The sequence below is a fragment of the Mobula birostris genome, chromosome 5 (assembly GCF_030028105.1).
Source record: "Mobula birostris isolate sMobBir1 chromosome 5, sMobBir1.hap1, whole genome shotgun sequence".
Classification (NCBI taxonomy): domain Eukaryota; kingdom Metazoa; phylum Chordata; class Chondrichthyes; order Myliobatiformes; family Myliobatidae; genus Mobula; species Mobula birostris.
Genome location: NC_092374.1, coordinates 5,420,054 through 5,442,609, shown reverse-complemented (window position 1 = coordinate 5,442,609; position 22,556 = coordinate 5,420,054). Strand labels below are relative to the sequence as shown.

Sequence of the window (22,556 nt, the reverse complement as noted above, 5' to 3'; positions counted from 1 at the left end):
TTCAGTCAGAGGTGTTAGGGTGATTCAGTCAGAGGTGTTGGGTGTTTCAGTCAGAGGTGTTGTGATGTTTCAGTCAGAGGTGTTGGGGTGTCTCAGTCAGAGATGTTGGGGTGTTTCAGTCAGAGGTTTTGGGGATGTTTCAGTCAGAGGTGTTGGGGTGTTTCAGTCAGAGGTTTTGGGGGTGTTTCAGTCAGAGGTGTTGGGGTGTTTCAGTTAGCGGTGTTGGGATGTTTCAGTCAGAGGTGTTGGGGTGTTTCAGTCAGAGGTGTTGGGGTATTTCAGTGTGAGGTGTTGTGATGTTTCAGTCAGAGGTGTTGTGATGTTTCAGTCAGAGGTGTTAGGGTGATTCAGTCAGAGGTGTTGGGTGTTTCAGTCAGAGGTCTGATGTTTCAGTCAGAGGTGTTGGGGTGTTTCAGTCAGAGGTTTTGGGGATGTTTCAGTCAGAGGTGTTGGGGTGTTTCAGTCAGAGGTGTTGGGGTGTTTCAGTCAGAGGTGTTGTGATGTTTCAGTCAGAGGTGTTGGGGTGTTTCAGTGTGAGGTGTTGGGGTGTTTCAGTCAGAGGTGTTGGGGGTGTTTCAGTCAGAGGTGTTCGGGTATTTCAGTGTGAGGTGTTGTGATGTTTCAGTCAGAGGTGTTGGGTGTTTCAGAGGTGTTGTGATGTTTCAGTCAGAGGTGTTGGGGTGTTTCAGTCAGAGGTTTTCGGGGTGTTTCAGTCAGAGGTGTTGGGGTGTTTCAGTCAGAGGTGTTGGGTGTTTCAGTCAGAGGTGTTGTGATGTTTCAGTCGGAGGTGTTGGGGTGTTTCAGTGTGAGGTGTTGTGATGTTTCAGTCAGAGGTGTTGGGGTGTTTCAGTGTGAGGTGTTGGGGTGTTTCAGTCAGAGGTGTTGGGGGTGTTTCAGTCAGAGGTGTTCGGGTATTTCAGTGTGAGGTGTTGTGATGTTTCAGTCAGAGGTGTTGGGTGTTTCAGAGGTGTTGTGATGTTTCAGTCAGAGGTGTTGGGGTGTTTCAGTCAGAGGTTTTCGGGGTGTTTCAGTCAGAGGTGTTGGGGTGTTTCAGTCAGAGGTGTTGTGATGTTTCAGTCGGAGGTGTTGGGGTGTTTCAGTGTGAGGTGTTGGGGTGTTTCAGTCAGAGGTGTTGGGGGTGTTTCAGTCAGAGGTGTTGGGTGTTTCAGTCAGAGGTGTTGGGGTATTTCAGTGTGAGGTGTTGTGATGTTTCAGTCAGAGGTGTTGTGATGCTTCAGTCAGAGATGTTGGGGTGTTTCAGTCAGAGGTGTTGGGGTGTTTTAGTCAGAGGTTTTGGTGTGTTTCAGTCAGAGGTGTTGGGGTGTTTCAGTCAGAGGTTTCGGGGTGATTCAGTCAGAGGTGTTAGGGTGATTCAGTCAGAGGTGTTAGGGTGTTTCACAGAGGTGTTAGGGTGTTTCAGTCGTGGTTTTAGGGTGTTTCAGTCGAAGTGTTGGGGTGTTTCAGTGTGAGGCGTTGGGGTGTTTCAGTCAGAGGTGTTGGGGTGTTTCAGTCAGAGGCTTTGGGGGTGTTTCAGTCAGAGGTGTTGTGGTGTTTCAGTCAGAGGTGTTGGGGTGTTTCAGTCAGAGTTGTTGGGTGTTTCAGTCAGAGGTGTTGTGATATTTCAGTCAGAGGTGTTGGGATGTTTCAGTCAGAGGTGTTGGGGTGTTTCAGTCAGAGATGTTGGGGGTGTTTCAGTCAGAGGTGTTAGTGTGTTTCAGTCAGGATAATGGGGTGTTTCAGTCAGAGGTGTTGGTTGTGTTTCAGACTGAGACTTTAGAATGTTATTTTCTCGGTGAGAGAAGGCAGCATTCTCACCAGCAGTAACAGGAGAGCAGCCAGGGAGAATGCTGACTCTGTAAATCAAGGTCTTTTCCCGAAGTTGAGCAGTAAATCTCTGCCAACAGTGCATTGCGGAAGAAGTGGGACAATGGTGAAGTGGGAAGTGAAAGTTTGTGGTGTTGCTGAGCACTCACTAAACTGATTGGATTCCAGAAAACTCCTGCTTGAAGCTTACCCTGTCCACCCCACTGACTGTAGCTCATCCTGTCCACCCCACTGTCTGTAACTCACCCTGTCCACCCCACTGACTGTAATTCACCCTGTCCACCCCACTGACTGTAACTCACCCTATCCACCCCACTGTCTGTAACTCACCCTGTCCACCCCACTGTCTGTAACTCACCCTGTCCACCCCACTGACTCTAACTCACCCTATCCACCCCACTGTCTGTAACTCACCCTGTCCACCCCACTGACTGTAACTCACCCTGTCCACCCCACTGTCTGTAACTCACCCTGTCCACCCCACTGTCTGTAACTCACCCTGTCCACCCCACTGACTCTAACTCACCCTATCCACCCCACTGTCTGTAACTCACCCTGTCCACCCCACTGACTGTAACTCACCCTGTCCACATCACTGACTGTAACTCACCCTGTCCACCCCACTGACTGTAACTCACCCTGTCCACCCCACTGATTGTCACTCACCCTGTCCACCCCACTGACTGTAACTCACCCTGTCCACATCACTGACTGTAACTCACCCTGTCCACCCCACTGACTGTAACTCACCCTGTCCACATCACTGTCTGTAACTCACCCTGTCCACATCACTGACTGTAACTCACCCTGTCCACCCCACTGACTGTAGCTCACTCTGTCCACTCCATTGATGGTAACTGACCCTGTCCACTCCACTGACTGTCACTCACCCTGACAACCCCACTGACTGTAACTCACCCTGTACACCCTGGGAAGCAGGGATTTACATTTTTGGACCACTGGGATCTGTTTCGGGGTAAGTACGAATTGTACAAAAGGGACGGGTTTCACGTTAATAGGCGGGGGACCAGCATTCTGGCAGGCAGGTTTGCCTCTGCTACACGGGTGTGTTTAAACTAAGTAGTTGGGGGGAGGAGAGGAAATACAAGGATGGAGTTAAAAGGAAAGAGAGAATAAGGAAAGTTGAGAAAGACAACGGAATTTAACAGGGCAGAAAGCTCAGGAAGGGATTGGAGAGTATGGCTAAGTGCAATAGGAATCAATGTGAAAGGTGAGGGAAGTAATGGATTAAAAGTATTGTATATGAATGCACGGAGTATAAGAAATAAAGTGGATGAGCTTGAGGCTCAGTTGGAAATTGGCGAGTACGATGTTGTAGGAATAACAGAGACATGACTGCAAGAGGACCAGGGCTGGGAAATGAATATTCAAGGGTATACGTTCTATCGAAAGGACAGACAGGTGGGCAGAGGGGGTGGGGTGGCTCTGTTGGTGAGGAATGAAATTTAGATCCTTGCAAGGGGGGACATAGAATCAGGAGACATAGAGTCAGTATGGATAGAGCTGAAAAATTGTAAGGGCAAAAAGACTAATGGGAGTTATCTACAGGCCCCCAAACAGTAGCCTGGATATAGGGTGCAAGTTGAATCAAGAGTTAAAATTGGCATGTCGCAAAGGTAATGCTACAGTTGTTATGGGGGATTTTAACATGCAGGTAGACTGGGAAAATCAGGTTGGTACTGGACCCCAAGAAAGGGAGTTTGTGGAGTGCCTCCGAGATGGATTCTTAGAACAGCTTGTTCTGGAACCTACCAGGGAGAAGGCAATTCTGAATTTAGTGTTGTGCAATGAACCGGATTTGATAAGGGAACTCAAGGTAAAGGAGCCGTTAGGAGGCAGTGACCATAATGTGATAAGTTTTAATCTACAATTTGAGGGGGAGAAGGGAAAGTCAGAAGTGTCAGTATTACAGTTGAACAAAGGGGACTATGGAGCCATGAGGGAGGAGCTGGCCAAAGTTGACTGGAAAGATACCCTAGCAGGGATGACAGTGGAACAACAATGGCAGGTATTTCTGGGAATAATACAGAAGGTGCAGGGTCAGTTCATTCCAAAGAGGAAGAAAGATCCTAAGGGGACTAAGGGGAGGCCGTGGCTGTCAAGGGAAGTAATGGACGGTAAAAAAATAAAAGAGAAGAAGTATAACATAGCAAAGTTGAGCGGGAAGCCAGAGGATTGGGAGACTTTTAAAGAGCTATAGAGGATAACTAAAAAGGCAATACGGGGAGAAAAGATGAGATACGAAGGCAAGCTAGCCAAGAATATAAAGGAGGATAGTAAAAGCTTCCTTAGGTATGTGAAGAGGAAAAAATTAGTTAAGACCAAAGCTGGGCCCTTGAAGACAGAAATGGGTGAATTTATTATGGGGAATAAGGAAATGGCAGACGAGTTGAACAGGTACTTTGAATCTGTCTTCACTAGGGAAGACACAAACAATCTCCCAGATGTAATAGTGGCTGGAGGACCTAGGGTAACGGAGGAACTGAAGGGAGATTCACATTAGGCAGAAAATGGTGTTGGATAGACTGATGGGACTGAAGGCTGATAAATCCCCAGGGCCTGATGGTCTGTATCCCAGGGTACTTAAGGAAGTGGCTCTAGAAATCGTGGATGCATTGGTAATCATTTTCCAATGTTCTATAGATTCAGGATCAGTTCCTGTGGATTGGAGGGTAGCTAATGTTATCCCACTTTTTAAGAAAGGAGGGAGAGAGAAAACAGGGAATTATAGATCAGTTAGCCTGACATCAGTGGTGGGGAAGATGCTGGAGTCAATTAAAAAGGGTGAAATAGCGGCACATTTGGATAGCAGTAACAGGATCGGTTCAAGTCAGCATGGATTTACGAAGGGGAAATCATGCTTGACTAATCTTCTGGAATTTTTTAAGGATGTAACTATGAAAATGGACACGGGAGAGCCAGTGGATGTAGTGTACCTGGACTTTCAGAAAGCCTTTGATAAAGTCCCACATAAGAGATTAGTGGGCAAAATTAGAGCACATGGTATTGGGGACAGGGTACTGACATGGATAGAAATTTGGCTGGCAGACAGGAAACAAAGAGTAGCGATTAACGGGTCCCTTTCGGAATGGCAGGCGGTGACCAGTGGGGTACTGCAAGGCTCGGTGCTGGGACCATGGCTATTTACAATATACATTAATGATTTAGATGAAGGGATTAAAAGTAACATTAGCAAATTTGCAGATGACTCAAAGCTGGGAGGCAGTGTGAAATGTGCTGAAGATGTTGAGATAATGCAGGATGACTTGGACAGGCTGGGTGAGTGGGCAGATGCATGGCAGATGCAGTTTAATGTGGATGAATGTGAGGTTATCCACTTTGGTGGTAAGAACAGGAAGGCAGATTATTATCTAAATGGAGTCAAGTTAGGAAAAGGAGAAGTACAATGCGATCTAGGTGTCCTTGTTCATCAGTCACTGAAAGTAAGCATGCAGGTACAGCAGGCAGTGAAGAAAGCTAATGGCATGCTGGCCTTCATAACAAGGGGAGTTGAGTATAAGAGCAAAGAGGTCCTTCTGCAGCTGTACAGGGCCCTGGTGAGACCACACCTGGAGTATTGTGTACAGTTTTGGTCTCCAAATTTGTGGAAGGACATTCTAGCTATTGAGGGAGTGCAGCGTAAATTCACGAGGTCAATTCCCGGGATGGCAGGACTGTCATATGTTGAAAGATTGGAGCGACTGGGCTTGTATACACTGGAATTTAGAAGAATGAGAAGGGATCTGATTGAAACATATAAGACTATTAAGGGATTGGACATGCTATAAGCAGGAAACATGTTCCCGATGTTGGGGGAGTCCAGAACCAGAGGCCACAGTTTGAGAATAAGGGGTAGGACATTTAGAACGGAGTTGAGGAAAAACTTTTTCACCGAAGAGCTGTGGATCTGTGGAATGCTCTGCCCAGAACACAGTGGAGGCCAATTCTCTGGATGCTTTCAAGAAAGAGTTAGATAGAGCTCTTAATGATAGTGGAGTCAAGGGATATGGGGAGAAGGCAGGAACGGGGTACTGATTGTGGATGATCAGCCATGATCACAGTGAATGGCGGTTCTGGCTCGAAGGGCCGAATGGCCTATCCCTGCACCTATTGGCTATTGTTTATTGTCATTCACTGTTACTCACCCTGACAACCCCACTGATTGTAGCTCACCCTGTCCACATCACTGCCTGTAACTCACCCTGTCCACCCCACTGACTGTAACTCATCCTGTCCACCCCACTGACTGTAGCTCACCCTGTCCACCCCACTGACTGTAACTCACCCTGTCCGCCCCACTGACTGTAACTGAACCTGTCCACCCCACTGACTGTAGCTCACCCTGTCCACATCACTGACTGTGACTGAACCTGTCCACCCCACTGACTGTAACTCACCCTGTCCACCCCACTGACTGTAACTCACCCTCTCCACCCCACTGACTGTAGATCACCCTGTCCAACCCACTGACTGTAACTGAACCTGTCCACCCCACTGACTGTAACTCACCCTGTCCACATCACTGCCTGTAACTCACCCTGTCCACCCCACTGACTGTAACTCACCCTGTCCACCCCACTGACTGTAACTCACCCTGTCCACCTCACTGACTGTAGCTCATCCTGTCCACCCCACTGTCTGTAACTGAACTTGTCCACCCCACTGACTGTAGCTCACCCTGTCCACCCCACTGATTGTAACTCACCCTGTCCACCCCACTGTCTGTAACTGAACCTGTCCACCCCACTGACTGTAACTGAACCTGTCCACCCCACTGACTGTAACTCACCCTGTCCACCCCACTGTCTGCAACTCACCGTGTCCACCCCACTGACTGTAGCTCACCCTGTCCACATCACTGACTGTAACTGAACCTGTCCACCCCACTGACTGTAACTCACCCTGTCCACCCCACTGACTGTAACTCACCCTGTCCACCCCACTGTCTGTAACTCACCCTATCCACCCCACTGACTGTAACTCACCCTGTCCACCCCACTGACTGTAACTCACCCTATCCACCCCACTGACTGTAACTCACCCTGTCCACCCCACTGACTGTAACTCACCCTATCCACCCCACTGACTGTAGCTCACCCTGTCCACCCCACTGACTGTAACTCACCCTGTCCACCCCACTGTCTGTAACTCACCCTATCCACCCCACTGACGGTCACTCACCCTGTTCACCCCACTGACTGCAGCTCACCCTGTCCACCCCACTGACTGTAACTCACCCTGTCCACCCCACTGACGGTCACTCACCCTGTTCACCCCACTGACTGCAGCTCACCCTGTCCACCCCACTGACTGTAACTCACCCTGTCCACCCCACTTACTGTAGCTCACCCTGTCCACCCCACTGACTGTAACTGAACCTGTCCACCCCACTGACTTTAACTCACCCTGTCCACCCCACTGACTGTAACTGAACCTGTCCACCCCACTGACTTTAACTCACCCTGTCCACCCCACTGACTGTAACTGAACCTGTCCACCCCACTGACTGTAGCTCACCGTGACAACCCACTGACTGTAACTCACCCTCTCCCTCTCTCACTGTAACTCACCCTCTCCGCATCTCACTGTCACCCATTTCAGCTACTTTCTGACTGTAACACAACTAACGAACCCTCCTATCATGTAGAAGGTATGGCACTGGCTATTTCAGGAGGAATTATTACCAAGTTCTCTCACAAATTTCTATGGATGTACCGTGGAGAGCATCCTAACTGGCTGCATTCCCGTTTGGTTTGGAGTCTTCAATGCAGATGATTACAAGACGATGAAAGTGTTGTATATTCAGTCAGATCCATCATGGGCAGATGCCTCCAGAGCATCGAGGACATCTTTAAAATGGTTGCCACAAGAAAGAGGCATCCATCATTCAGGACCCGCATCACCCAGAACATGCCCTCTGTTCATTGCTAACATCAAGGAGGAGGTACAGCAGCCTGAAGACACACAATGATTCAGGAACATAACTTCCCTTCGCAATCAGATTTCTGAATGGACAATAAACCCATGAATGTTATCATTGCTTTTTTGCTCTCTTTTTAAAGAATTTATTATTTTTTATTTCTGATTGCAGATTATATTAATCTTTGAAACACTGCAGTGTACTGCTGCCACTCGACAACAAAATTCACAACATCTGTCAGTGACAGTAAACCAGAAACTGGTGACATGTTCATGTATACACATACTGGGCTGCTGCAGTAAGTTAATTTTGAAAGTGTTTATACCCAGAGTGTGTACACATAGGACAAGAATCTTCTATTGGATTCCTTTGTGACATCTTGCCTCTCACAGAGTCACAGTTTGCTGGTTCACCCACTCTCCAGCAATGACGTTGCCCCACCCACACTCCGAGGGTGAACACTCCACACACCATCGACAACTGTAACCACACACCAAACATGCGACGGTGAAATCCCATCCACTCTCCATATCTAACCCATACATTCACTCTCTGTACGTAACCCACACACTGACAGTCCGTCTCTGACCCACTTATTCACTCTGCGTCTGTGACAACACACAATCACTCTTCATCTGTGACCATACCCACTCTCTGCCTGTGACCCGCAGTCTCACTCTCCGTCTGTGACCCGCAGTCTCACTCTCCGTCTGTGATCTACAGTCTCACTCTCCATCTGTGACCTGCAGTCTCACTCTCCGTCTGTTTCACACTCTCACTCTCGATCTGTGACCCACAATCTCAGTTTCCGTCTGTGACACACACATTCCGTTGATTAGACAATCAAGATTTGAATAGCTCAGACTCAGCAGAAAGCAGCTGATTGGGCAATTGAGGTCAGGTGACCAAGCGGCTTGAAAAGCTCAAACAGACAAATAGAGGGACAACTCAAGCAGAGCGGCCAGTGAAGGAGTGGAGCTTTGAGGCTTTGACTCGAGAGGCTTCGACTCGAGAAGCTTCATCAAGAACAGGCGAAGGATGAGCTTGTTCCCAGTTAGTCTTTACAACACCTCCTGAGATGGTGATGTGCCTCTCATGTGAGATGTGGCAGTCTTGGGGGAACGCCCCTCTCCTGCAGAATCACCTCTGCCAGAAGTGCATACGGCTGGGCGATCTGGAAGACCGTGTAAGGATCTGGAGCAGCAGCTGGGTGAACTTCGCCTCATAAGGGAGAATGAGGCAGTCATAGATGAGAGCTACAGGGAGGTAGTCACACCTAGGCTGTCGGAAGCAGGTCGTTGGGTGACAGTCAGAGGGAGGAAAGCGAAGGTGAGCAGACAGGTAGTGCAGAGCACCCCTGTACCCATTCCCCTGAAGAATAGGTTTACCATCCTGGATACTGTTGGCAGGGACGACCGACCAGGTGTGAGCCACAGTGGCAGGGCCTCCGGCACTGAGTCTGACCCTGTGGTGCAGACGGGTGGGATGGAGAAGAGGAGAGCTGTCGTCATTGGAGACTCTATAGTCGGGGAGCAGACAGGAGATTTTGTCGACGTGAGAAGGACACCCGCATGGTTTGTTGCCTCCCGGGTGCCAGGGTCCGGGATGTCTCTGACCGGGTGCACAACATCCTGCTACGAGAGGGAAAGCAACCAGAAGTCGTGATACATGTTGGGATCAACGACATAGGCAGGAAGAGGGATGAAGTCCTGAAGTGTGAGTTTCGAGAACTAGGCAGAAGGCTGAAGAACAGGACCTCAAGGGTGACATTCTCAGGATTGCTGCCAGTGCTACGTGACAGAGATGGTAAGAATTGGAGGAGATGGCAGTTGAATGCATGGCTGAGGAGTTGGTGCAGGGATCAGGGCTTTAGATTTTTAGATCATTGGGATCTCTTCTGGGGAAGGTGGGACCTGTACAGATTGGATGGGTTGCACCTGAACTTGAGGGGGAGCAATATCCTTGCTGGTAGGTTTGCTAGCATGGTTCGGGAGGGTTTAAATTAATTTGCGAGGGGGATGGGACCCAGAGCGATAGAGCAGTGAAAGAAGTGCATGGAGTAAAGCCAGATCTAACATACAGAGAGGCTTTGAGGAAAGAGAAGCAGAATAAAGGGTGTAAAGACAGTAAGGTAGAAGGACTGAAGTGTGTGTACCTCAATGCAAGAAGCATCAGGAACAAAGGTGATGAACTGAGAGCTTGGATACATACATGGAATTATGATGTAGTGGCCATTACAGAGACTTGGTTGGCACCAGGGCAGGAATGGATTCTCAATATTCCTGGATTTCAGTGTTTTAAAAGGGATGGGGTGGGGAAGGGGAGGAGGGGTGGCATTACTGGTCAGGGATACTATTACAGCTACAGAAAGGGTGGGTAATGTAGCAGGATCCTCTTTTGAGTCAATATGGGTGGAAGTCAGGAACAGGAAGGGAGCAGTTACTCTATTGGGGGTATTCTATAGGCCCCCTGGTAGCAGCAGAGATACAAAGGAGCAGATTGGGAGGCAGCTTTTGGAAAGGTGCAAAGATAACAGGGTTGTTATCATGGGTGACTTTAACTTCCCTAATGTTGATTGGCACCTGATAAGTTCCAAGGGTTTGGATGGGGCAGAGTTTGTTAAATGTGTCCAGGACAGATTCCTGTCACAGTATGTGGACAGGCCGGCTGGGGGGAATGCCATACTAGATCTAGTACTAGGTAATGAACCGGGTCAGGTCACAGATCTCTCAGTGGGTGAGCATCTGGGGGACAGTGACCACTGCTCCCTGGCCTTTACCATTATCATGGAAAAGGATAGAATCAGAGAGGACAGGAAAATTTTTAATTCGGGAAGGCTATAAGGCTAGAACTTGCGGGTGTGAATTGGGATGATGTTTTTGCAGGGAAATGTACTATGGACATGTGGTCGATGTTTAGAGATCTCTTGCAGGATGTTAGGGATAAATTTGTCCCGGTGAGGAAGATAAAGAATGGTAGGGTGAAGGAACCATGGGTGACAAGTGAGGTGGAAAATCTAGTCAGGTGGAAGAAGGCAGCATACATGAGTTTAGGAAGCAAGGATCAGATGGGTCTATTGAGGAATATAGGGAAGCAAGCAACGAGCTTAAGAAGGGGCTGAGAAGAGCAAGAAGGGGGCATGAGAAGGCCTTGGCGAGTAGAGTAAAGGAAAACCAAGGCATTCTTCAATTATGTGAAGAAAAAAAGGATGACAGGAGTGAAGGTAGGACTGATTAGAGATAAAGGTGGGAAGATGTGCCTGGAGGCTGTGGAAGTGAGCGAGGTCCTCAATGAATACTTTTCTTCGGTATTCACCAATGAGAGGGAACTTGATGATGGTGAGGACAATATGAGTGAGGTTGATGTTTTGGAGCATGTTGATATTAAGGGAAAGGAGGTGTTGGAGCTGTTAAAATACATTAGGACGGATAAGTCCCCAGGGCCTGATGGAATATTCCCCAGGCTGCTCCATGAGGCGAGGGAAGAGATTGCTGAGCCTCTGGCTAGGATCTTTATGTCCTTGTTGTCCACTGGAATGGTACCGGAGGATTGGAGGGAGGCGAATGTTGTCCCCTTGTTCAAAAAAGGTAGTAGGGATAGTCCGGGTTATTATAGACCAGTGAGCCTTACATCTGTGGTGGGAAAGCTGTTGGAAAAGATTCTTAGAGATAGAATCTATGGGCATTTAGAGAATCATGGTCCGATCAGGGACAGTCAGCATGGCTTTGTGAAGCGCAGATCATGTCTAACAAGCCTGATAGAGTTCTTTGAGGAGGTGACCAGGCATATAGATGAGGGTAGTGCAGTGGATGTGATCTATATAGATTTTAGTAAGGCATTTGACAAGGTTCCACACTGTAGGCTTATCCAGAAAGTCAGAAGGCATGGGATCCAGGGAAGTTTAGCCAGGTGGATTCAGAATTGGCTTGCTTGCAGAAGGCAGAGGGTCGTGGTGGAGGGAGTACATTCAGATTGGAGGGTTGTGACTACTGGTTCCCACAGGGATCTGTTCTGGGACCTCTACTCTTCGTGATTTTTATTAACGACCTGGATGTGGGGGTAGAAGGGTGGGTTGGCAAGTTTGCAGATGACACAAAGGTGGTGTTGCAGATAGTGTAGAGTATTGTTGAAGATTGCAGAGAGACATTGATAGGATGCAGAAGTGGGCTGAGAAGTGGCAGATGGAGTTCAACCTGGAGAAGTGTGAGGTGGTACACTTTGGAAGGACAAACTCCAAGGCAGAGTACAAAGTAAATGGCAGGATACTTGGTAGTGTGGAGGAGCAGAGGGATCTGGGGGTACATGTCCACAGATCCCTGAAAGTTGCCTCACAGGTAGATAGGGTAGTTAAGAAAGTTTATGGGGTGTTAGCTTTCATAAGTCGAGGGATAGAGTTTAAGGGTCGCGATGTAATGTTGCAGCTCTATAAAACTCTGGTTAGGCCACACTTGGAGTACTATGTCCAGTTCTGGTCGTCACACTATAGGAAGGATGTGGAAGCATTGGAAAGGGTACAGAGGAGATTTACCAGGATGCTGCCTGGTTTAGAGAGTATGCATTATGATCAGAGATTAAGGGAGCTAGGGCTTTACTCTTTGGAGAGAAGGATGAGAGGAGACATGATAGAGGTGTAAAAGAAATTAAGAGGAATAGATAGAGTGGATAGCCAGTGCCTCTTCCCCAGGGCACCATTGCTCAATACAAGACGACATGGCTTTAAGGTAAGGAGTGGGAAGTTCAAGGCGGATATTAGAGGAAGGTTTTTTTACTCAGAGAGTGGTTGGTGCGTGGAATGCACTGCCTGAGTCAGTGGTGGAGGCAGATACACTAGTGAAGTTTAAGAGACTACTAGACAGGTATATGGAGGAATTTAAGGTGGGGGGTTATGTGGGAGGCAGGGTTTGAGGGTCGAAGGTTTGAGGGTCACATTGTGCACCGAAGGGCCTGTGATGTGCTGTACTATTCTATGTTCACTCTCTGTCTGTGACCCACACACTCACTCTGTCTGTAACCCCACAAGCACCCTCTGTCCATGACCCCTGCGTCCTGTACCTGTTGCAGACTGCCGAAAGAAATCACGTTTTTCCCATGTTTGTGGCTGTTCTGCAAATGTTTATTGACTGTCGTTGTTTGAGAAACGTTTCCAGGGCACATTCTGACTCTGGTGACAGTGGACTGGGGGAGGATGCTTCACCAGACATCTGTGCAGGAGGGCAGACGGTGATTTCAACCAATGCTGCTGCATTTCCAGTGATGGAGGGTGTCCTTGAGGGATCCCAAGACTTGGGGGCAATTGCAGAGCCCACAATGTCAACTAGGCAAACTAAACTCTATTCCATGTGCAGGGAAATGTCCAGTATGTATCATCCTGGCCTGTTTGTTTCATCCTCGTCCAATGTGATTAACCCACGTCTTGATGAGGGGTCACAGTTTGAATATAGGATGCTATCAAAGTGACGCAGTTGGTGGTAACATTATCTCCCAGCTCCAGAGAACCGAGTTCGATTGTAACCTCCAGCACTGTGTGTGTGTGTGTGTGTGTGTGTGTGTGTGTGTGTGTGTGTGTGTGTGTGTGTGTGCGTGTGTGTGCGTGCGCATGTGCGTGTCCGCACACGTACATGTGTGCATGCGTGTGTGTGTGCGTGCGTGTGTGTGTGTCCGCACATCTGTGTGTGTGTCTATGCGTGTGTCCGCACACATGTGTGTGTGTATGTGTGTGTCCGCACATGTGTGCGTGTGTGTGTGTGTCTATGCGTGTCCGCACACGTACGTGTGTGTGTGTCCGCACACATATGTGTGTGTGTGTGCGTGTGTGTGTGTGTCTATGTGTGTGTCCGCACACATGTGTGTGTGTCTGCACATGTGTGCGTGTGTGTGTGTGTAGTTTGTATGTTCTCCCTGTCACAGCACATGATATTTTCCCTGGCTCCACCACTTTCCTCCCACATTCCAAAGGCATTGACTAATAGGATAAGACTCCTCCCTCTGAGGTGGCTGAAGAGAGCCATACTATGCACATGTTTACTCACATCAATGTACAGATGCACAGTATGAGCTTTCTAACAATCTGCGTCACTGCGTAGTCTGGAAAGTGCACTGTGTCGGGCAGGAAGGCTCCACACAGGGTAGTTAACTAGACAACACATCACCTGTACCAGCCGACCCAACATCAGGAACATATAGAAACATGGAAAACCGACAGCACAATACAGGCCCTTCAGCCTTCAAAGCTGTGTTGAACATGTTCTTTCCTTAGAAATTATCCAGGGTTACCCACAGCCCTCTATTATTCTGAGCTCCATGTACCTGTCCAGGAGTCTCTTAAAAGGCCCTGTCGTATCCACCTCCACCACCGTCACCGGCAGCCCATTCCACGCACTCACCAATCTCTGCGTAAAAAACTTACCCTGACATCTCCTCTGTAACTACTTACAAGCACCTTAAAACTGTGCCCTCTCGTGCCAGCCATTTCAGCCCTGGGAAAAAAGCCTCTGACTATCCACAGGATCAATGCCTCTCATTATCTTGTACACCTCTATCAGGTCACCTCTCTTCCTCTGTCGCTCAAGGCCGAGGTCACCCAACCTATTCTCATAAGGCATGAGAATATCTCCATTCAAGGCAACAACCTTGTAAATCTCCTCTGCACCCTTTCTACGGTTTCCACATCCTTCCTGTAGTGAGGCGACCGGAACTGAGCACAGTACTCCAAGTGGGGTCTGACCAGGGTTCTATATAGCTGCAATATATATACAGAAAGGTGCTGAAAAAGGGCTAGTAACTATCCATCCTGGACTCCCTTTACACTTGTGTGCTGGAAATGACATTAATTGATCGCGAATCTTGAATCTGCCACTGTAAATTGTCTCCAGTGCATACGTGACTAGTAGAAGTTGACAGCAGTGCAGGGGAGCAAAAATCCTTACAATTCATGTTCTCAAAATTATTTGTTTATTTTCACAGTTCATCTTCTTTTGCATATTGTTGTATATATATTTTTGTAAATTCTATCATCCTTCCTACTTGTCCTGTAAATGCCTGCAAGAAAATGAATCTCAAGATAGTATATGATAACATATCGAATTCAAGTTCAGGTATAATCATCCGAACATAGCCAAGCGAAACAGCTTTCCTCCAGTGCCAAGCTGTAAAACACATTACCAACAGCACACAACACATAGTAGAAAATGCACTTATGGTAACGAGTTCAGACAAACATACTGTCACAAAGAAAAGAAATGATACTCTGCAAGACCCTGAGTGGTATAATTAGATTAACGATAAGTTGTCCTTGTCTACCGTCTTCTTCCACAGAGCGAGCACCGGAGGAAGCACATACAGTTTGATATATAGATTTATTTTGAAATGGGATTCGTTCAGAATTGGTGTTATGGGTGCTTGATTGCCAGCGCACGCTCAGTGGACTGAATGGAATGAACTGTTCCTCTGCTGCTTTTCTCTGTGAGAACTCACGTTTAAGGTGACAGAACAAAAATTTGAAAGGGACCCGAGGGGCATCTTCTTCACTCAGAGGATTGCGAGTATATGAAACACAGGACACAAGACTATAAGGTACAGGAGCTGACTGGCCCATCGAGTCTGCTCCCCCACACAAAGGTGGTTGGTCTTTTCAAGCCCATTCTCCTGGTGTCTCTCCGTAACCCTTTACACAACTACCAATCCAGAACCAATCTGTCTTAATTATACCTAGTGATCCATCACGGGTACTAGCCTCCGCAGAATCTAAGACATCCTTAAGAAGCGATGCTTCAGGAAGGCTGAATCCATTGTTAAGGATCCCTGCCAGCCAGGAGATGCCCTTTTCTCACCGTTACCATCAGGAAGAGGTACAGAAGCCTGAAGGCACACACTCAACGATTCAGGAACAACTTCTTCCCCTCTGCCATCCAATTCCTAAATGGACATTGAATCCAAACTTGCTACTGCTTAAAAATTTCTGCTTTTTTTGCACCACTTATTTTACTTAACTATTTAATAGACATATTTATACTTACTGCAATTCATTATTTTCTATATTTATAATGTATTGCATTGTATTGCTGCCGCAAGATTAACAAATTTCGCAACATCTAAACCCGATTTTGATTTGGCCTCCACAGCCTGTAGCAATGGATTACACAGCCTTCTGCCTTCTGGCTAAAGAAATTCTTCTTCAAGTCTGTTCTAAATGGACGTCCCTCTATTCTGAGGTCCTAGAGCCTCCCACTTTTGGAAACACCCTCTCCATGTCTACTCTGTCCAGTGAGATCTCTATCATTCCCCTAAACCCCTCCTATCTAAATACCTGCTCAAGTGTCTTTGAATGTTATTATTATACCTGCTTCAAAGCACATCCCTTGGTAGCTGGACGACACCCCAAATGACAAAGTTTCCCCTCAGGTCTCTTTCGAATCTTTCCCATTCACCTCGGCCTGGGAAACAGACTGTTGGGGAGATTAGGGCTCTGTGTACACCACACTACACTGATGTTTACAGCAGGCAGAGTACAGAGGACATCTCTGACAACAAAGGGTCATCACAAAATGGAGAGGGTGGGAGAAGCTGGGGTCCTTGAAACCTATCCAGCACTGAAGGTCTAGACAGACTGGATGTGGAGAGGATGTTTCCAATAGTGGGAGAGACTAGGATCAGAGGGCACATCTCAGAATAGAGGGATGTCTCTTTGGAACAGAGATGAGGAGAAATTTTTTTAGCGGAGGGTGGTTAATCTGTGGAATTCATTGCCACAGACGGCTGTGGAGGCCAAGTCATTGGGCGCTTTTAAAGTGGAGGTTGATGGGTTCTTGATTAGTCAGGGTGTCAAAGGCAGGAGAATGGGGTTGAGAGGGATAATAAGTCAGCCATGATGGAATGGTAGAGTACACTCGATGGGTCAAATGGCCTAATTCTGCTTTAATATCTTATGGTCTTATAGAATATAGACCAAGTGGGACCAGTTTAGGTGGGACAAGTTGGGAAGAAGGGGTTCGTTTCCATTCTGTGCGAGTCTATGACTCATTGAGTCCAGCGAGGGCACAAATTTCTTCTTTTTGAGGGTGGCGTACTTGAGGAGTCTCCACTCTGGATGGTGGTGGAGGCTGCTTCATTACTCTGGGGCACCAGGCTAACGTAGCAGTCAGCACAGCCCGGGGCGCTAGAGTTCAGAGTTCAATTCCAGCATCGTCTGTAAGGAGTTTCTCCCTGTGACCGTGTGGGTTTCCTCTGGGCCCTCCTGTTTCTTCTCACAGTGCAAAGACGTACCGGTCAGTACGTTAATTGTCCTAGGGTTAAGTAGGTGGGCTCTTGGGTGGTGTGGCTCGGTGGGCTGTGAGGGTCTGTTCCACACTCTATCTCTAAATGAGTAGCACAGGGTTACAGAAACTTTTGAAGGATCGCAGAGCTGAGGGCCACGGGGATTGACCCAGGACAAATCAGCTATGATCATATCGAATGGCAGGATAAACTTGAGGGGCCAAATATACATAACATAGACATAGAATAGTACAGCGCATTGCAGGTCCTTCGGCCCACAACGTTGTGCCGACCCTCAAACCCTGCCTCCTATATAACCCCTCACCTTAACTTCCTCCATATACCTGTCCAGTAGTCTCTTAAACTTCACTAGTGTATCTGCCTCCACCACTGACTCAGGCAGTGCATTCCACGCACCAACCACTCTCTGAGTAAAAAACCTTGCTCTAATATCCCCCTTGAACTTCCCACCCCTTACCTTAAAGCCATGTCCTCTTGTATTGAGCAGTGGTGCCCTGGGGAAGAGGCGCTGGCTATCCACTCTATCTATTCCTCTTATTATCTTGTACACCTCTATCATGTCTCCTCTCATCCTCCTTCTCTCCGAAGAGTAAAGCCCTAGCTCCCTTAATCTCTGATCATAATGGCCCAATGGTTTCCGTGTGTCCATGCATAATGTAATGGGACAGCATGGCAATGTATCGAATAGCATAACATAATACACTGGCAGTGACCGAGTTCAATTCCCGCCACTGCGTGTATGTTCCCGCTGTGACCGCGTGGGTTCCCTCTGGGCATTCCAGTTTTCTCCCCACTCCAAAGGCTGACCAGGAAGGTTAGCAAGTTGTGTGGTGACTCTTGTGGGCTGTCGGCAACACAGCCTCAGACTGTGTTGCTCACTGACACAAGCAACGTTTTTCATGGTACGTTACAATGTACCGGGATGGGATTCGTGCATTAGTTCGGAGGAGATGTGAGGGGCAAGGTGTGTTTAAACAGAGGCTGCTGAGTGCACTGCCTGGGGTGGTGGTAGAGGCAGACACATTACAGACTTTCAAGAGAAGTTTAGATGTGGAAAACAGAAGGATAAGCACAAGAGCACAAGATAAGCACTAATGTCCATTTGGCCATTTGATTACTGATATAATTATTTCAGCATAACACTGTGCGTTGCAGGGCATCTTCCTGTGCTGTACTGTGTTATGTTGTTTTCTGAGATACTTCAGCTCCTCTGGTTTGCCCCTGTGGGTGCCTTGTTCTCCCTGACACTCAGCCCGTCGAGTACCTCTTCGGTGTTTTGACCCCCGATGCCGGGGCAGGACTCTGGGAGGGCAGTGGTGGAACTCCGTGGCCCTTTTGGGGGGGCACCTATCATCAGGGAATCCCACTACCTAGACCACGCTGTCATGTGGAAGAAGGTACAGGAGCCTCAGGACCCACAGCACCAGGTTCAGGAACAGTTATTACCCCTCAACCATCAGGCAGGAGGTACAGGAGCCTCAGGACCCACACCACCAGGTTCAGGAACAGTTATTACCCTCAACCATCAAGCAGGAGGTACAGGAGCCTCAGGACCCACACCACCAGGTTCAGGAACAGTTATTACCCTCAACCATCAGGCTCTTGAACCAAAGGGGATAACTTCAGTCAACTTCACTTGTCACGTGACTGAACTGTTCCCACAACTATGGACTCACTTTCGAGGAGTTTACATCTCACATTCTCAAGAATCATTGCTTATTTATTTATTATTATGTATCTCGTTATTGTGTTTTTTTTCCTCTCCTTTTTCTTTTTGCAGTTTGTTCTCTTTTGCACCTGGTTGTTTGTCTGTCTTGTGGTCGTTTTTCTTTGATTCTATTGTATTCCTTTGTATTTGGAGGGTATGGCCCGGATCTGGGCCGTACCCTCCAAATATCCGGACCTGCCTCTCGGTTTTTTTGCACTACCTTACTTTCCCTTTTCTATTTTCTATTGATGATTTATAATTTAAATTTTTAATATTTACTATCGATTTGTACTCCAGGGAGCACGAAGAGCAGAATCAAATATTGCTGTGATGATTGTACGCTCTAGTATCAATTGTTTGGCGACAATAAAGTATGAAGTATATAAAGTATATTTGCTCTGAATGTCTACAGGAATATAAATCTCAGGGTTGTGTATGGTGACATTTATGTATGTCAATAATAAATTTACTCTGAATTTACTTTGCACCCGCCCACAGCAACTCGGCAACGTAACTTCAAGAGAGACAGCCGATGGTTGTGAAGCCGGTAGGGGATACAGCCATTTGGCCCATCGTGCCTGGGTTTGTCAAGAGAGAGCAGCCCATTCTAATCTTCAATCTGGCAGCCTGTGTTCTCGTAACTCCACACCCAGGCTTCGTTTAACGAGCCTCCCCACCCTTTCAGTTCCTGATCAGCGCCCCCCCCAACCTTCTTTTGTGTGTGAGGGCACAGAGAGGGGGAAATATGCTCACCTCTTCTCCCATTAAGTCTCTGACCCGTGTTTTTGGCCACCGCTGCTGTGGGAAACATCTCCTTCGTTTAACTTGGGCACAGTCAGATCCCATTAACAGCAGGGTGACAATGACCCTCACAGGGGGAGAGTGGGGGATGAGGGAGGGGTGTATGTGGACGGTCGGGGGGAGAGTGGGAGGGTAGTGTTTAGCGAGGGGTTGGGAATGGAATAGAAGAGGACAGAGTGTTGGAGAGGGAAGAGGAAGTAGTGAGTTGAGAGTGGGTGCAGAGGAGGGCAGGGGATAGGAGAGATGTGTGGGGAGGGGATGTGGAGGAGGTAGGGAATGGTTGGGGAGGGAGAGGATTCTGGAGGGGAGGGGAAGGGTTGTGGAAGGAGGGGGAGGGGAGTATTGTGAAAGGAGAGTGAAGGTTGAGGAGGGAGGAGGAGGGAAGGTTGTAGAGGGAGAGAAGAGGGTTGTGGAGGGGAGGGGAGAAGAGGATTGTGGAGGGCGGACAGGAAGGGAGTGTTACTTAGGGAGGAGAGAAGGGGAGGGTTGTGGAGGGAGGGGGAGAGTTTCGGAGGGATCAGAGAGAGAGTTGAGGCGGGAGGGGGAGGGTAGAGTTGTGGAGGGAGGGGGAAGGGAGTGTTGTGGAGGGAGTTGGGTTGTAGAGGGAGGAGGGGAGGGATGTGGAGGGAGAGTTACCTCAGCAGTAGGACTGGCTCATGCTCTCGCCCTGACATGCAGCTCCTGCTCCCTGCCGGCCCAGACACTGCCGTGTCCGTGTCCACTGACCGTCAGCGCAGGCTGACCACGATGTCCAGCAGCTCCAGGCACCATCCGTGTATTCCGCTGCCGCAAACCGAGGCAAAGTTACTCCGTACTCCTCACATCCGTCTCACACTCACACTCCTCACACTCCTCACACTCCACACACTCCACACCCCTTCATCCTCCTCCTCACACCCCTCACACTCCACACCCCTTCATCCTCCTCCTCACACCCCTCACAACCCCTCACACTCCTCACACCCCTCACACTCCACACCCCCTCATCCTCCTCCTCACACCCCTCACACTCCACACCCCCTCATCCTCCTCCTCACACTCCACACCCCCTCATCCTCCTCCTCACACCCCTCACACTCCACACCCCCTCACCCTACTCCTCACACTCCTCACACTCCACACCCCCTCATCCTCCTCCTCACACTCCACACCCCCTCATCCTCCTCCTCACACCCCCTCACACTCTACATCCCCTCATCCTCCTCCTCCTCACACTCCACACCCCCTCCTCCTCCTCCTCACACCCCTCACACTCCACACACCCTCATCCTCCTCCTCACACTCCACACCCCCTCATCCTCCTCCTCACACTCCACACCCCCTCATCCTCCTCCTCACACTCCACACCCCCTCATCCTCCTCCTCACACTCCACACACACCTCATCCTCCTCCTCACACCCCTCACACTCCACACTCCCTCATCCTCCTTCTCACACTCCACACCCCCTCATCCTCCTCCTCACACCCCTCACACTCCACACCCCCTCATCCTCCTCACATCCCTCACACATCCTCACACCTCACACCCCCTCATAACCCCTTCCCGCCTCACACCTCACACCCCTCACCCTCCTCACACCCCTCACCCTCCCCAACCTCCTCACACCCTTACCCTACTCACACGCCTCACACCCCTCACCCTACTCAACCCCCTCCTTCCCTCCTTCTCTCAAACCCTCCCTCCCTCTCTACCTCTCTAACCCACCCTCTCCCTCCATACCCACTCCACCCACCTCCATCCCTCCCCTCTCTCCAATCCTCCCCCTCCCTCCCTACATCTCTCTAACCACCCCACCCTCTTCTTCTCCAGCCCTTCCTCCCCTCTCCTTCCCCCTCAGCAGCACACCCCACTCCCTGCCCTCTCTCCATCCCTTTCCCCTCCGCTCCTCTCTCTCCACCCCTCCCCCTCCACTCTCTACAACCTCTTCCATCCTTCCCCTCCCTCTAACCCTCCCTCCCTCACCTCTCAAACCCTCCCCCAACCTCCCTCCTTTCTTTCCAACCCTCCCCATCTCTCCCTCCCCTCCTTCCCTCTCTCTACCCCTCCTAAACCCTCCCTGTGTTCTCTCTGTCCCTTCCCCTCCCTCATTCCCCCTCAACCCCTCCCCTCCCTCCCCACTCTTCATCCTTCCTTCTCTCCCCTCACTCCAGCCCTCCATCTCTCCACTCTTCCCAACCTTCCTCCTCCCTCTCTTCATTCTCTCCAACCATCCCCTTCCTCCCTCCCTCCCCTCTCTCCACCTCTCCCATTCCCTCTCTCCCCTCTTTCCAACCCTCTTCATCCTTCCCTCCCTCTCTCCAACCTTCTCCCTCCTGTGCCCCCTCTCCCCCTCCACCCTGCTCCCTCCCTCCCTTTGTCCCCCCTCGACCCACTCGGCCTTTTCCCTGTCCCCCGGGCGCCTCACCAGTCTGTGAACGTTGGCCCTTGGGGATGTGACAGGCGATCCCCCCGTAGGTGTGCGGGCACAAGCAGAGGCACTGCCCGTTGAGCAGGGCCACGGTGCCACCGTTACGGCAGGGCCGGCACTTGCAGACGCTGAACTCGGCCTCGTAGTCATTGATGGCTCGCTCCAGGTTGTGGCGGATGGCCACGGCGTTCCTCAGAGTCAGCGGCACCAGGCTGTATATGGGCAGCAGCTGGCGGGGGCCAGGAGGGTGAGAGTCGGAGGGTGGATGGGTGAATGAGGGGTGGAGAACTCATAGAACACTACAATACAGTAGCAGACCCTTCAGCCCATCTAGACCATGCCAAACCATCAATCTGTCTTGTCCTATTGACCTGTACCTAGACCAGAGCCCTCCAAACTCCTCCCATCCATGTATCTATCCAAATTTTTCTAAAATGTTGAAATCGAACCCCTATCCACCATGTGTGCGGGCAGCTCGTCCCACACCCTCACCACCCTTTGAGTGAAGAATATCCTGCTCGTTCACCCTCAGTTTTCACCCATGGCCTCTAGTTCTAATCTCACTCAACTTCAGTGCTTCAATACTCATCCTCATTTTGT

The 22,556-nt window shown here is 49.3% G+C and overlaps 1 protein-coding gene across 1 annotated transcript in view; it reads right to left on the bottom strand.

Moving 5' to 3' along the window:
* Positions 1 to 14,697: 14,697 nt before the first annotated feature.
* Positions 14,698 to 22,556, bottom strand: part of LOC140197175 (complement component C9-like) — a 42,172-nt gene continuing 34,313 nt past the window's right edge. The window contains exons 10-12 of the mRNA XM_072257086.1: positions 21,954 to 22,185; positions 20,184 to 20,330; positions 14,698 to 14,803 (exon numbers count right to left, since the gene is read on the bottom strand). Of these exons, the coding sequence (XP_072113187.1) occupies positions 20,185 to 20,330; positions 21,954 to 22,185 (378 nt within the window). The 3' untranslated portion in view covers positions 14,698 to 14,803; position 20,184. The remainder of the gene's footprint in view (positions 14,804 to 20,183; positions 20,331 to 21,953; positions 22,186 to 22,556) is intronic.